Source organism: Bos grunniens, chromosome 12, assembly GCF_055505025.1.
Source record: "Bos grunniens cultivar Pamir isolate PY7600 chromosome 12, Bosgru_T2T1.0, whole genome shotgun sequence".
Taxonomy (NCBI): Eukaryota; Metazoa; Chordata; class Mammalia; order Artiodactyla; family Bovidae; genus Bos; species Bos grunniens.
This window is the reverse complement of record NC_141176.1, coordinates 71,549,193-71,564,745: the sequence shown is the minus strand read 5'-3', so window position 1 is coordinate 71,564,745 and position 15,553 is coordinate 71,549,193. Positions and strand designations below refer to the sequence as shown.

Sequence of the window (15,553 nt, the reverse complement as noted above, 5' to 3'; positions counted from 1 at the left end):
TTCTATGGAGGAAGTAGCCCCCTTAGAACCCTCAGTGGGGCTGAAATGAATGCCAAACAACCTGTAGATCCACTAGAGTTCTGATCATTCTGATTAACAAATAAGTTTTATCACTAGAGCAAATTGATAAGTAAAATCATTTTACTAATTCAAAGTCTGGAGATAAACACAGGGTGACAAAGAGGCTGGGAAATCTATTAATACTGTCTGCCCAAGGGTTTCTCATAATATGAGCACAACGAATTTGGATGTTAATATCAGGTTGTAATCCCTATGTTTTAAAAACTCTGCTTGACAAGTATTGAAAATAAGGAGTAGGAAATGGAGAAAGTGTAGCACTATGTAGCCATTAAAAGGAATGAGACAACTATATGCATTGATATAATCTGAGATATAATATTAGCTGAAAAAAAAAAAAAAAGGAAAGAACAGCTATCATCTGTGCTTAAAAACAGGAAGACCACATTTTCACAAGTTCTTCCTGATGCACAGAAGAGTCAACAAGACAGTCAAAAGTGGTGCTGGGGCTCCATCTAGGGAGGAGCTGTGTGATGACAGGAGTGGAGGGTGATTTACTTTCTGTTCATAAATCCTTAAAAAGTATTTTTTAAAGATTTTAAATTTTGTAGCAGTATATGTATCATTTGTTTTCAAACTTATTATTAAAAATACCTTTTAATTACTTACACCAGCAGTCCCCAACCTTTTTGGCACCAGGAACCCAGTTGCATGGAAGACAAGCTGTCCACAGACAGGACGGGGTGGGAGGGGAGTTGGGGGAGGTGTAATACGAGTGATTACACTCAGGTGTAATATGAATGATGGGGAGCGGCAGATGAAGCTTTGCTCACTCCCCCACCACTCACTTCCTGTTGTGTGGCCCAGTTCCCAACAGCCCATGGAGCGGTACAAGTCTGTGGTCCAGTGGTTGGGGATCCCTGATTTAGAGTCTCTGAAGCTACTTAGAAGAACTATGGGTATATTTGTTTTATTGTTGGGAGCCAAGGCTTCTGACTACAGCTTTTACAGAGCCTAGAGCCTTCCCCTCTTTTTTTAATTTTAATTTTTTTAAACTGAAGGATAACCGCTTTATAGAACAGTGTTGGTTTCTTCCAAACACCAACATGAACCAGCCTTAGGTATACATATGTTCCCTCCCCATTCCACCTCTCTATAGATTGTTACAGAGCCCAGATTTGAGTTTCCTGAATCATACAGCAAATTCCCATTGGCTGTTTTACATATGGTAACGTAAGTTTCCATGTTACTGTCTCCATACATCCCACCCTCTCCTTCCTCCCCCCATCCCACCAGGACCATAAGTGTTCTCTGTGTCTATGTCTCCATTGCTGCCCTGCAAATAATTTCATCAGTACCATCTTTCTAGACTCCATATATACACGTTAGTATGTGATACTTGTTTTTCTCGTTCTGACTGACTTCACTCTGTATAATAGGCTCGAGGTTTATCCACCTCATTAGAACTGACTCAAATACATTCCTTTTTATGGCTGAGTAATATTCCACTGTGTATATGTGCCACACTTCTTTATCCATTCATCTGTCGATGGACATCTAGGTTGCTTCCATGTTCTAGCTATTGTAAATGGTGCTGCTACAACATTGGAGTACATGTTTGTTTTTCAATTTTGGTTTCCTCAGGGTATATGCCTAGGAGTGAGATTGCTGTGTCATATGGTTGTTTTATTCCTAATTTTTAAAGGAATCTCCATACTGTATTCCACAGTGGCTGTATCAACTTACATTCCCACCAATAGTGAAAGAGGGTTCCCTTTTCTCAACACCCTCTCCAGCGTTTAGTGTTTGTAGACTTTTTGATAATGGCCATTCTGACTGGTGTGAGGTGATATCTCACTGTGGTTTTGATTTGCATTTCTCTAATAATGAGCAATGTTGAGCATCTTTTCATGTGTTTGTTAGCCATCTGTATGTCTTCTTTGGATAAATGTATGCTTATGTCTTTTCCCCACTTTTTGATTGGGTTGTTTGTTTTTCTGGAACTGACTTGCATGGAAGTGTGGTAATGTTAGCATCTCAGTTGTGTCCGACTCTTTGTGACCCAATGGGCTGTAGCTCACCAGGCTCCTCTGTCTATGGGAATCTCCAGGCAAGAATACTGAAGTGGGTTGCCATTTCCTACTCCAGAAGATCTTCCTGAACCAGGGATTGAACCTGGGTCTTGCACATTGCAGGGTTCTCCCTCATTGCAGGCAGATTCTTTACCATCTGAGTCACTAGGGAAGCCTTGCATGGGCAGCTTGTATATTTTGGAAATTAACCCTTTGTCAGTTGTTTAATTTGCTATTATTTTCTCCCATTCTGCAGGTTGGAAAAATGATCCCACTTTTATACTGTAAAACATTCTAAAGTCTCAAAGCATTTAAGCATCTGCTCTCTCATCTGATCCCTGTAATGAGTGTAAAGAAACTGGCCGACCTGTAATCCCTGCTCTACACACAGGTAAGGACCTGAAGCAGAGAGGCCTCAGGGGACACAAGGCCACATGGATGCTAAATGCCTCCTCCATTGATTTAAACTGGTCCAGGCGCCTAGAACTAGGATATTGGGATTTTGTAACTTCTGGGCTGTATTAAGTGATTTCATAAATAGATTAATAACACCTTTGTTACACACCAGGAGCAAAGAAACTTCAAAAAACTTCAAGCAGGTCTGCTTCATCACAGAACAGAATAAATGACAGGCATTTTTTCTTTGAGTTGAATTGTGTCCCCTCCAATTTTACATGTTGAAGTCCTAAACCTGCTAGTACATCAGAATGTGACTGCATTTGGAGACAGGCTCTTTAAAGAGGCAAAAAGTTAAAATGAAGTCAAACAGATGGGTCCTAATCTAATAGACTGGAGTTCTTACAAGAAAAGAAGATCAGGACATAGGTACAGAGGGAAGGCCATGTGATGACACAGAGGGAAGATGGCATCTCCAAGCCAAGGAGGGAGACCTCAGAGGAAACCAACCCTACTGACACCTTGACCTCAGACATCCATTCTCCAGGGCTGTGAGAAAATAAATTTCTGTTGTTTAAGTCATCTACTCTGTGGTACTTTGTATGGCAGTCCTAGCAAACTAATGCCCCTTCCGCTTTGTGTATCTGAAAGGTAATTTCTCTGCTATTTCATAGATCATCTAAAAGGGTCAATCAGACAGTGAATCAGTGATTCACTTGAACTATGTATTTTAAAAAATGTGACTTGGAAGCACCTTTTCTCAGCTGTTGAGTTTTCTTTTCAAATGAATGAATTCTGTTCTATTAGAGTGAAAATTTTGTTGACTTAGGCTAATGCTCCTGGTGTTATAGCTCTGAACAATGCATGGGTATCTGATGCTTGCACGTCCAAAAACCTGATAATCTGACAGCTTACCTAAGAGGATGCAGAGTATGCAGAAATAATGTCAAGAAGATGTTCAACTGGGATGAGGATCAAGAAATGCTTTTTTTTTTTGTTCTGTAGAGGTGACCTGACCCAGTGGCAGGACTCCAACTCAAGAGTGAGGTTCTGCTACTCTGTGAACTTGCATGATGGCCCCATCTTGGCTACCACGTGAAAGAAGCAGTGTTCTCAGAATTGATACAGAACACAGTACCTAGGGTGGCCCTCAGCCTCCCCTAGCAATTGCCCCTCTGCTCCCTGGACCAGCTCTGTGACCTTAGGTGAGCCGTGGACACACCCTCCCCAACCGTGACATGGATAAAAATGGACCATCATGAGATTATGTGAAATCATACATGTGAGAGCAATGTAAAATAAATTGAGAAAAACTACACAAATGTAACTTACCCTGAATATTGTTAGAGTAGGTGCAGGATTACTAGACCAGGAAGCACAAGATTTCTAATTCTATGACCCATGTCTGTTTTTATATGTATGTTATACTTGATTTAAAACATTTACTGAAAGAAAAGATTTCTAATTCTGTATCTGCTGCAAACTAACTTCACACCAATTATATACATAGGGCCACCTTCCTTCTAAGGGGCCTCAGTTTCATCACCTGTAAAATGAGGTTGTTGAAACCTATCTTATGTTATCCGGACCTATCAGAAGTTCTATGATCTACTTCTCATTACTCAATGTCTTGATAATATATAATGATAACACAGTGTTTAAATGAAGACTTTGACACAGATGGACACACCTCTTTCTGATGTGAAATGCCTAAGGTGGAAAGACCAAAAGGGTTTGGGAGATTCCTGGTTGTTTTGTGATTTTGTCACCCAGAAAATGACAAATGCTTATCGAGTCTTCAATGACTGGCAGGCACTCAAATTAATGAAAGTGCTCTGTGAATTTCAGGCACTAAAAAAATATAAAGGGTGATATATATGGCTCAGATGGTAAAGAATTTGTCCTCAATGTGGGAGACTGGAGTTCGATCCCTGGGTTGGGAAGATCCCCTTGAGAAGGGAATGGCAACCCAGCCAGTATTCTTGCTTGCAAAATTCCATGGACAGAGGAGACTGGCAAGCTACAGACAATGGTGTTGCAGAGTCAAACGTGACTTGACGACTAACACACACACTCTATATTTGCATACAATATAAGCACTTTGGAAATGTTCAGAACAGACTTCCTTGTCCCTAAACCTAAGTACAAACTCTAATTCTACCACCTCTTCAACCAGCTCTGCAACCCAGGAAGTCTCCTACACTATGAGCAGTGGAAGGTACTGCTCTGCGTTTCCTCATTTCTAAGGAGGGCTGAGATGAGACAGTGATGAACTAAGGCCACATTTTAGATAAATGCTTTATATAGTAGTACTTAAGATACTGGGACATGTTTTCTTTAAGACATTTAAAATATTACACTAGTAATCTTATTCTGCTTACAAGTGAAAATCTGGGAAATGCACAAAAGTATGAGAATAGAAAATATACCCATAATTTAATACTAAGAGATAAATTTTCTATGGAGAAGCCTCACCACAGGCAGCTAGAAGCCTCATCCCACCCCAAACCCTGCATGTCAAGGGTCAAGAACACCAGACCTTCCTTCCCTCCATCTTCCCATCAACCCTATTCCCACTCCCACCTTCTTCCAGAAAAACTTACAGATGGCTGAATGACAATGGCTAAGTATCCTAACCTAGACCTCAGTTACCATCTCACCTTTGTTTGGAAGATGTCACATGACCTGAATGTTACCCATCAAGCCCGTTCCTCATACCATGCACCGTGCTTAGTGCTTCGCACACCTCATCTCTGAAAAAGTACTTTGTAAACTTTCAAGCATCATTCAGACTACAGTGTGAAGGTATTGTGAGTTCTTGATTTGTCCTGATTACAATTTCATCTTCTAGAAGGTAGAGGAAGAAGTTTTCCTTACAGATTAGAAAACAGAAGAGACCTACACCTTTCCCTGGAAGATCTTCCTAGAATCAAAATATTTCAAAAATTGTCCCCTGAACTCTCAAATTTCCTGGATATTCCTTGACAGAACTTGCATCACAAATACGCTGAGCACCAGTCAGAATGAATGTAAAGGGTCTGCAAACTGAGAGTGTTCTGTGCTCTATGAGAATCTGAACCCAGAGCCCAGAAATGTGGAAGTCCAATCTGAAATCTCTGTCACAAGATCTATATGATACTGGATGCTTGGGGCTGGTGCACTGAGACGACCCAGAGGGATGGTATGGGGAGGGAGGAGGGAGGAGGGTTCCAGATGGGGAACACATGTATGCCTGTGGCGGATTCATTTCGATATATGGCAGAACCAATACAATATTGTAAAGTTTAAAAAAAAATAAAATTAAAAAAAAATGAAATCTCTGTTGCAGGCACAGGTGTGTGCACATAGAAGGGTGCACACATCCTGACCCCACCCCCACCACTGCTGCAGATCTTCAGCAGACCTGCTCTTAACCCACCTTGTGTTGTTAAGACCCACTCATGAAGCTTAGTCTCTGGAGGTTTATAAGGCCACAGAGTGCTTGTTATCAGACCCCTGATAGAGATCTTGTGAAGAGTGAACCTGGAGACAAACTTTAATGACAACTCCCTGTCCTATTTTGCCCTTTCAGTGAGGACAGCTACTTCCTCCTTGCCCAGATGTTGCACCATTTTATAAAACAGACTGTTTCTATTCTGCAGCAAATCATTTGGCTGACCAGTTTCTTTCCGTCTCCCTGAATCCAAAACCTGTAAACAGCAAAAAGAAACCCATTAGTACATAATGTCTCCCAGTAACATATTATAACTCAGACAATATTTCAAAAAGTGGCAGCATAGGGAAACAGAGAAAATCTATTTGGGTGGTAGGGCTGGCTGATGTTTTAATAGTTCAACTAATTTGTTTTACTAGGCAGACAAAGGCCTAAGCTAACCTTTTAATATTATAATGTTATAGGAAAGAAAGAAAATATGACTACTAGTACTCTATAGCATCTTATTTTATGTTCAGGGCATTTGGGGTTGTTATCATTAGCACTTTTAACACTCAGACTCTGAGCTTTGAGGCAATTTGTACAGATTCACAGAGTTGGCAAATATCTTCATTCAAGAAAATCAAATTCCATTTATCTAAAAAGTAGGTTGGTGTCATACGAACCAGAAAGCAGTGCCCTGACAACAAATTAATGGTCGATTTGAGAATCTGAGCAATATTTGGGGAAAAAAGCAAAGGCTTCCAGGATTTCTTAAGGATCCTGGATTATGCCAGCTTCTAAGAGGAACAGAATCCTTGTCCAAGGGATTGAGATGCTTCTTGAAGCTGGATGTGGTTGTAGTTTATTCTTCTGAGAGAGAAAGCCTGGCAAAAGGAGCTGGTACATAAGCAGCTTTTGCAAAACTGCTCTGCACAGAAGAAATCTCTAGAAATCCAGTTTTCTCTTTGGATAAGACTAAAGAAGCAAGTAAGAAATTGAGCTCCAAATTCCAGTGATCATGGGTTACAGAGCACATGGGGCCAGCCCAACCTGAACTGCCTAGGATCTGAATCTGTTTCCATAAATTATCTTTCTTTCCTTGTTTCTCTTTCTTTCTTCAGCTGCTTTCCTTTCACCCCTGTTATTGCTCATTAATAAGTCTGCTAAATGCAAACTGAAAGGGAGAGGAAGGGGTCCTTCACTCTGCCTTTCTACTTATTAGTGACTTTGGTTAATGGTTCTGGATGGGGAAAAAGTGTCTGAAACAATTGGCCCAAGTGATATAATTATAAAACTGTTCTGATGTTCAGTAGTATTTAATTCATTTAGGTCATATTTGAAATAAATGCATATTAAGAGAATATACTGGATAAGCTTCCCTGGTGGCTCAGTGATAAAAGAATCTGCCTACTAATGCAGGAGTCTTGTGTTCCATCCCTGGTTCAGAAAGCTCGCACATGCCACAGAGCAACTAAGCCCATGTGCCATAACTACAGAGCCTGTGGTCTAGAGCCCAGGAGCCTCAGCTATTGAGCCTACATGCCTAGAACCCATGCTCCACAACAAGAGAGCCCATGCAATGAGAAGTCTGCACACGGCAATGAAGAGTAGCCCCTACTTGCTGCAACTAGAGAAAAGTCTGTGTAGCAAGGAAGACCCAGCACAGCCTAAAATAAACAAATAAATAAAAGTTGATGTATGGCAAAACCAATACAATATTGTAAAGTAATTAATCTCCAATTAAAATAAATAAATTTATATTTTTTAAAAAAAGTTTTTTTTTTAAATTTTTAAACAGAATGCAGGAACTCTAAACAACATACAGGTTGTTTTTCAACATATAAGTACTACAATAAATTTAATCCTTTCCATTTAATTGGAAACATTTATTAGTCTCATAAATGCCATTTTCCTGTTAATCATTTGTTTACTACTGTGAATCACTGCTAAGGGTAGCCTTCTCAAAAGAGTCTGAGAATAATCGAATCTGTTTCATCCACTTAATGGGCTTCCAAGGTAACTCAGTGGATAAAGAATCTGCCTGCAATGAAGGAGACACAAGAGACACAGGTTCGATCCCTGGGTTGGGAAGATCCCCTGGAGAAGGGCATAGCAACCTATTCCAGTATTCTTGCCTGGAAAATCATATGGACAGGGGAGTCTGGTGGACTACAGTCCATAGGATCATAAAAAGTCAGACATGACTGAGCAACTTTCACTTTCACATCTGCATAATAATTTAAATGTTCAGTGAAAGTTGCTCAGTCATGTCCAATTCTTTATGACCCCATGGGACTGTAGTCCACCAGGCTCCTCTGTCCATGGTAAGAATACTGGAGTGGGTAGCCATCCCCTTCTCCAGGGGATCTTCCTGACCCAGGGATTAAACTCAAGTCTCCTGCATTGCAGGTGGAATCTTTACCCTCTGAGCCACCAGGGAAGCCCTGTAACTTGGCATGTCAATTTAGATGTCTCACATGTGCAATTCTACTTAAGCATAGCATAACAGAACGTAACTACCACTCCTGATGTTGAAGAAGAAAAACTGCAGTTTTAAAACACTGGTCTCCACACATCTACGTCAATTAATCTATGAAACAGTACACAAGAATTGGAGAAAAGACAGTTTCTATGGTAAATAGTACTGGGAAAGCTGAACACCTGAAGATATATGAAATTAGACACTCCCTCACATCATGCACAAAAATAAACTCAAAATGGCTTCAAGATCTAATATAAGGCTGGGAACTACAAAACTAAATGAAAATACAGGCAAAAGACTCTTTGATATAAATCATAGCAATATTTTTTTTTAGATTAGTCTCCCAAAGCAAAAGAAATAAAAGCAAAAACAAATGGAACCTAATCAAACTTAAAAGCCAAGGCTCACGTAGGGGCTACAAGAGCTGAGATGGGACACAGACTGAAAAAAGGCCAGAAATAGAATTTTACCAACTTAGCCTTTACATTTACTGGTTTGGTCAAAAAATCTAGATATTTCAGAACAAATAAACATAAAGCAAATCCAAATTCTCATTATGTACAGAAAAATAGGTATAATTTTGGATTTTTAACATCCCTTATAAGAAAAAGCTCCTACAATCTCCCGTTAGGTCCCCAACTCCTTGTAACCCGAGATAAACTATTGACTAAACCACATATTCAAGTTGGTATGATAACAATCCCCAAATCCTAGGATCTCTCCAGGAACCCCAACCCTGAACTGCTTATCAAGCTCTAGTACGTTAAGTAAAAATACATTATGTTGGATGAGTAAGTTAGTTACATAAGCTCAATGAAGATGTGTTTATGAAGCCTGTTTATGTGCAGATATTCCAGACAGCTGTCCTAGACATAAAAATGAAATGGATGCACTGCAAGATAATTTGATCCATTTTCACTGGCAGGATGTCATCAGAGATAAAGAATGCAGGGAGAGGTGGGTGAGTGCACCAAGAGGTGGTGGTGCCCAGGAGAGGATGGAGGAGAAGCCTGGTAAGAAAGATGCTGGGAAATGATGACAACAATGGAGAGAGATCCCGCTGCACAACAAGCAGAGTTGGGAGGGGGAGATCTGAGTGTCAGATTTGTCTCTGGCTGCCAGGTGATGACACGGGATAGCTGTCCAACCCTGAAAGGTGGGTCCTCATCGGTAAAATGGGTACCTGTGATTTTCTCAGTGACTGGACAATGTGGCGACTATTAACTCAAAATCCTGTCTTGGGTCTTGAAATAGTAAATCATTCTTCTCACTGGGGAGGGATGAAGGCTGGGTCAGGGTGACCTCCACAGCCACGTTCCCAAAGCTGCTGCCTTTGCACACAAGCGCGCCCCCTCCATAAAGTATTTCTTCTCCCCAACTGTACTTCCTACCTCAGTGTTAGTTATCTTTCCTCTGAAAACTTGAGTGAAATCTCTTGCAGTGTTTTTGAAGGAGCTTTTCTCTTCTCAAATGTTCTAATTGCAATATATAGGTTTATGAAAGAAAAGTACCATTAAGGTGAAAAATAGAATTTAAGTAAAACTCTAGTTAGGTTGAGCTGTTTTATGCTTTTCAGGCGGGTGTGTTACAACCATTTCTGATTTTCACTTCTGTGGGAAAAATTCTAAGTAGAGGTTTGAGATGAGGAAGAAACAAAAAATATAAAACCATAAGATGGACTATAAACAGAAGAGGTGGGATCTGAGTTTCTCAGCTCTGCTTTTGGTTCTTCATCATTCATTTCCAGAGAATTCTCTGAGGACAGTGAAAGTGTTGACCACAGATAACACTGTTGGAGCAAGTGCAGATTGTCACATGCTTCCTTTGTTCACACCAACAGGAGAATCTGGGTGATATGAAAGCAGCAGTGTGCAGAGACTGGAGGGAAGAGCTGGGCTGTTGGCTGCAGAGAAAGCAGGTCACGAGCACCCAGATACTCTGAAAAACTACAGGAAGAACCCTCTAGTGTAGAGAGAGTGGTGAGTCTTAGGATAAAGAGCATTTCTAATTTGTCTGTCTTGCTCCACTGTTTTGTGGCAACAGGGAAAGTAAGGAAGATTATATTAGCTGTCATTATGACTCCATCATGTTTAATAAACTTAATACTGAGAGAACTTTGTGAAATCGAATTCTAAGCCTGACACATGAATGGTGCTTAATGAACTAAAGCAGGGAAAACCCCTTTGGAGAGACAACACATAAACAAAGCTATTAATTAGGTTACAATTGTTTCCCAACAAGCCCTTTCTCTGATTTACTTACAGTGAACAAAACCATATCCATCTAATAATTTCAAGATTTTTGATAAAAGTGACAATTTGGAAAATATATAGATGTCTAAGTTTGAGATTAATCATGCTCTATCCCTATGATGAAATTTTACTCAGCTTTAAGAACTGAGCTGTGGAAAATTAATAAAAGACATGGGGAATTTTAAGAATACAAAAAAATTCTGGTAATGAAATATTCTGTCTTGCAGAATAAAATAAATTATTAAAATGGCTCTAATGTTATCCAAATAATTATAGCACTATATAACTGCCACTTTCTGGTGGTGGGTATTTTGTAACCTTCCCTTTATGAGATTTTCTTCTGTTTTCCTATTTTTATCTTGCACATTTATTGCTTTTTTATAACAAAAAAATATTTTTATGGATTAGATTCAATTAAAATAGAATTAAAAAAACATATTCATCTATCTTTCTGCAGAAGTATTCATGTGCAATAAAATGTAATTATTACACCTTATCACTTGCAATGATAGGACTTTATGGTGACAACCCTGTTGGTTATGCCCTTCATCAGCACCTGTCACTTCCCCAGCTACTCCTTAAGGCCGGTCACCTGCCTTCTGGAGCATAGGCTTTGAAACAGATTGACTCATCTTTATGTCCACACTAAAGCTTTCAGAATAGACAGTCACCTGCTTTCCAGAAAGGAAGGAGGTACAGTCATCCCTCTGTGTGGGAATAGTTCCAGAACACTGGAACGAAGTGAATATGGCAGTAAAATGAGTCATATGAATGTTCTGGTTTCCCAGAACGTACAGAAGTTATGTTTGCATGACACTGGCCTATCAAGTGTGCAATAGCATTATGTCTGAGAAAACAATATAGAGACCTTAACCTAAAAACAATGCATTGCTTAAAAAAATACTAACCAACAGATGAGACTTCAGCAAGTCATAGCAGTAACATTGATGTTATAGATCACCAGAGAAACTATAATGATTGTGAAAAAGTTTGACATATAATGAGAATTACCAAAATGTGAGACAGAGAATTGGAATGAGGAAATACTGTTTGAAAAATGGCGCCCATAAACTTGCTCAATGCAGGGTTATGATAAGTTCTCAATTTGCAAAAATGCAGTACCTGGGAAGTACAATAAAAAAGCTATGTCTATTTCTAAAGCAAGAAATACAAATAAGGTTCAAATTGGGAAAGGATGTCAAGGTTGTATATTGTCACTCTTCTTACTTAACATATATGCAGAGTACATCATGCAAAATGTCAGCCTGGATGAAGCTCAAGCTGGAATCAAGATTGCTAGGAGAAATATCAATAACCTCAGATATGTAGATGACACCACCCTTATGGCAGAATCAAAGAGGAACTAAGGAGCCTCTTGATGAAAGTGAAAGAGGAGAGTGAAAAAAGCTGGCTTAAAACTCAGCATTCAAAAGACAAAGATCATGGCATCCAGTGCCATCACTTCATGGCAAATAGATGGGGAAACAATGGAAACAGTGACAGACTAACTGTGGTAATAAAAAGACTCTTGAGAGTCCCTTGGACTGAAAGAATATTAAACCGGTAAATCCTAAAGGAAATCAACCCTGAATATCCATTAGAAGGACTGATGCTAAAGCTGAAGCTACAATACTTTAGCTATGTGATGCAAAGAGCTGACTTATTGGAAAATACTCTGATGCTGGGAAAGATTGAAGGCAGGAGGACAAGGGGACAACAGAGGATGAGATGGTTGGACAACATCACAGACTCAACAGACATGAGTTTGAGCAAACTGGGACATAGTGAAGCACAGGGAGGCCTGGTATGCTGAACTCCATGGGGTTATGAACAACCAGACGTGACTGAGCGACTGAACAACAACAATTTTCAGGAAAGAGAGGAGAAACTAATAGAAAATTACATTACTGGAGGTTTGTATCAAATTTTACAAGGAAGGATACATTGAAAAATTGAACATAAATGAAAACAACTAAAATGGTAAGAGTCTTACCGATATCTGTTGACAGTCAATGACATTGCTCAACCTGTGTGTGATGGTCAGCACAGTGCAGTGAGCAAATTTCTCACGAATTTTTTTTTGTATTAACTCATCAGTTCTAGAATCAAAGAAATTGATTCAGTTCAGTAAAAACAGGAAAAGCAGACTTTTGACTTAAAAATATCATGATACTTTTAATAATGTTTTTAAAAATCAATGAAATCTCGTTGTATTATGTATAATCTTAATGTATAATCTCGTTCCAAAAAAAACTAAGTATAAAAAGTCTATTTAGAGATTTACTGTTTTTCAAAAATGGAAAATAGTCTTCCCTCAAAATTGCTTGAGATTATAATGAGCTGGATTTAGGAATCTAGTTCTCTCAGGATGCCTCATAACAACATTAACCCTTTATAACATGTCTTGGTTTTTCCTTTGTTTTATGGAATTAATATTATAAAGAAATATCCATGAGGCCAAGAGAACACTTAGAAACATTTCTAAGCATCACTAAATGTTTTCCATTTACCACCTTTATTTTTTTTTTAATTTTTTAATTAATTTTATTTTATTTTTAAACTTTACATAATTGTATTAGTTTTGCCAAATATCAAAATGAATCCACCACAGGTATACATGTGTTCCCCATCCTGAACCCTCCTCCCTCGTCCCTCCCCATACCATCCCTCTGGATCATCCCAGTGCACCAGCCCCAAGCATCCAGTATCGTGCATTGAACCTGGACTGGCATCTCGTTTCATACATGATATTTTACATGTTTCAATGCCATTCTCCAAAATCTTCCCACCCTCTCCCTCTCCCACAGAGTCCATAAGACTGTTCTATACATCAGTGTCTCTTTTGCTGTCTCGTATACAGGGTTATCGTTACCATCTTTCTAAATTCCATATATATGCGTTAGTATACTGTATTGGTGTTTTTCCTTCTGGCTTACTTCACTCTGTATAATAGGCTCCAGTTTCATCCACCTCATTAGAACTGATTCAAATGTATTCTTTTTAATGGCTGAGTAATACTCCATTGTGTATATGTACCATAGCTTTCTTATCCATTCATCTGCTGATGGACATCTAGGTTGCTTCCATGTCCTGGCTATTATAAACAGTGCTGCAATGAACATTGGGGTACACGTGTCTCTTTCCCTTCTGGTTACCACCTTTAGAATTCAAGGATTCAGATTCAAGGTTTCTTAGATCTCAGCTCCATACCTTGGATCCACATTTGATGTGGCTTTGTCAATAATCAATATCTGATTTTTCTTGAGAATAGTCCGAGCAAGGCACACCAGTTGTCTCTGTCCAACACTTAAGTTCAATGCAGATTCTGCTAATTCAGTATTCATTTTACCAGAAAGATGTTCAAAGGTGTCTTTAAGTTGCACCTGTAGATACAGAAAGAACAACATTTTCCTAAGTAAACTGTTACTGAAGTAGACAAACCTCTTACACATTAGAATTCTGACGTCCTTATGTATCTTACATGGACTTCTTATGTATCTTACATGTATAGCCAGGTGAAGGGGAGAGCTTTTTCCAAAGAGCATTCACTGAGAAAGATGGTGGAGTCAAGTCAGGACAGAAAGATCTCAATGTCCCCCATCCCTGCCACAGGACAGCCTCCAGAAACTGCACCGAGGGATTAGTTAAGGAAGTTTCTCAAAAAATGAAGCTATTTCTCCCAATGTGGTTTAAACAGAAAAGTTAAAACAATCTTTATGGTTGAGTCAAGTTTCTCAACATTCATTCTGCATAGGAGTTGGTACACTAAAGAAAAACTTCAAAACTTTTACAGTAAGTCTTTTTCTCTGAAGATAAAATCTTACCAGCACATTTGGTTTTAGAAAAGGCAGAGGAACCAGAGATCAAATTGCCAACATCCGCTGGATCATTGAAAAAGCAAGAGAGTTTCAGAAAAACATCTATTTCTGCTTTATTGACTATGCTAAATCCTTTGACTGTGTGGATCACAATAAACTGTGGAAAATTCTGTAGGAGATGGGAATACCAGACCACCTGACCTGCCACTTGAGAAACCTGTATGCAGGCCAGGAAGCAACAGTTAGAACTGGGCATGGAACAACAGACTGGTTCCAAATAGGAAAAGGAGTACGTCAAGGCTGTATATTGTCACCCTGCTTATTTAACTTATATGCAGAGTACATCATGAAAAACGCTGGGCTGGATGAAGCACAAGCTAGAATCAAGATTTCTGGGAGAAAATATCAATAACCTCAAATATGCAGATGACCCCACCCTTATGGCAGAAAGTGAAGAACTAAAGAGCCTCTTGATGAAAGTGAAAGAGGAGAGTGAAAAAGTTGGCTTAAAGCTCAACATTCAGAAAACTAAGATCATGGCATCCAGTCCCATCACTTTATGGAAAATAGGTGGGTAAACAGTGGAAACAGTGACTGACTTTATTTTGGGGGGCTCCAAAATCACTGCAGATGGTGATTGCAGCCAAGAAATTAAAAGATGCTTACTCCTTGGAAGGAAAGTTATGACCAACCTAAACAGCATGTTAAAAAGCAGAGACATTACTTTGCCAACAAAGGTCCGTCTAGTCAAGGCTATGGTTTTTCCAGTAGTCATGTATGGATGTGAGAATTGGACTATAAAGAAAGCTGCGCACTGAAGAATTGATGCTTTTCAACTGTGGTGTTGGGGAAGACTCTTGAGAGTCCCTTGGACTGCAAGGAGATCCAACCAGTTCATCTTAAAGGAGATCAGTCCTGGGTTTTCATTGCAAGGACTGATGTTGAAGCTGAAACTCCAGTACTTGGCCACCTGATGTGAAGAACTGACACATTTGAAAAGACCCTGATGCTGGGAAAGATTGAGGGCAGGAGGAGAAGGGGTTGACAGAGGATGGCATGGTTGGATGGCATCACTGACTCAATGGACATGGGTTTGGGTA

At 39.4% G+C, this 15,553-nt stretch overlaps 1 protein-coding gene across 1 annotated transcript in view; it reads right to left on the bottom strand.

Annotated features, from left to right (window-relative positions):
- Nucleotides 1-5,947: 5,947 nt before the first annotated feature.
- LOC147361875 (ATP-binding cassette sub-family C member 4-like) overlaps nt 5,948-15,553 on the bottom strand; it is a 122,192-nt gene continuing 112,586 nt past the window's right edge. The window contains exons 24-26 of the mRNA XM_086328419.1: nt 13,846-14,018; nt 12,629-12,734; nt 5,948-6,175 (exon numbers count right to left, since the gene is read on the bottom strand). Coding sequence (XP_086184545.1) covers nt 6,041-6,175; nt 12,629-12,734; nt 13,846-14,018 — 414 coding nt within the window. The 3' untranslated portion in view covers nt 5,948-6,040. The remainder of the gene's footprint in view (nt 6,176-12,628; nt 12,735-13,845; nt 14,019-15,553) is intronic.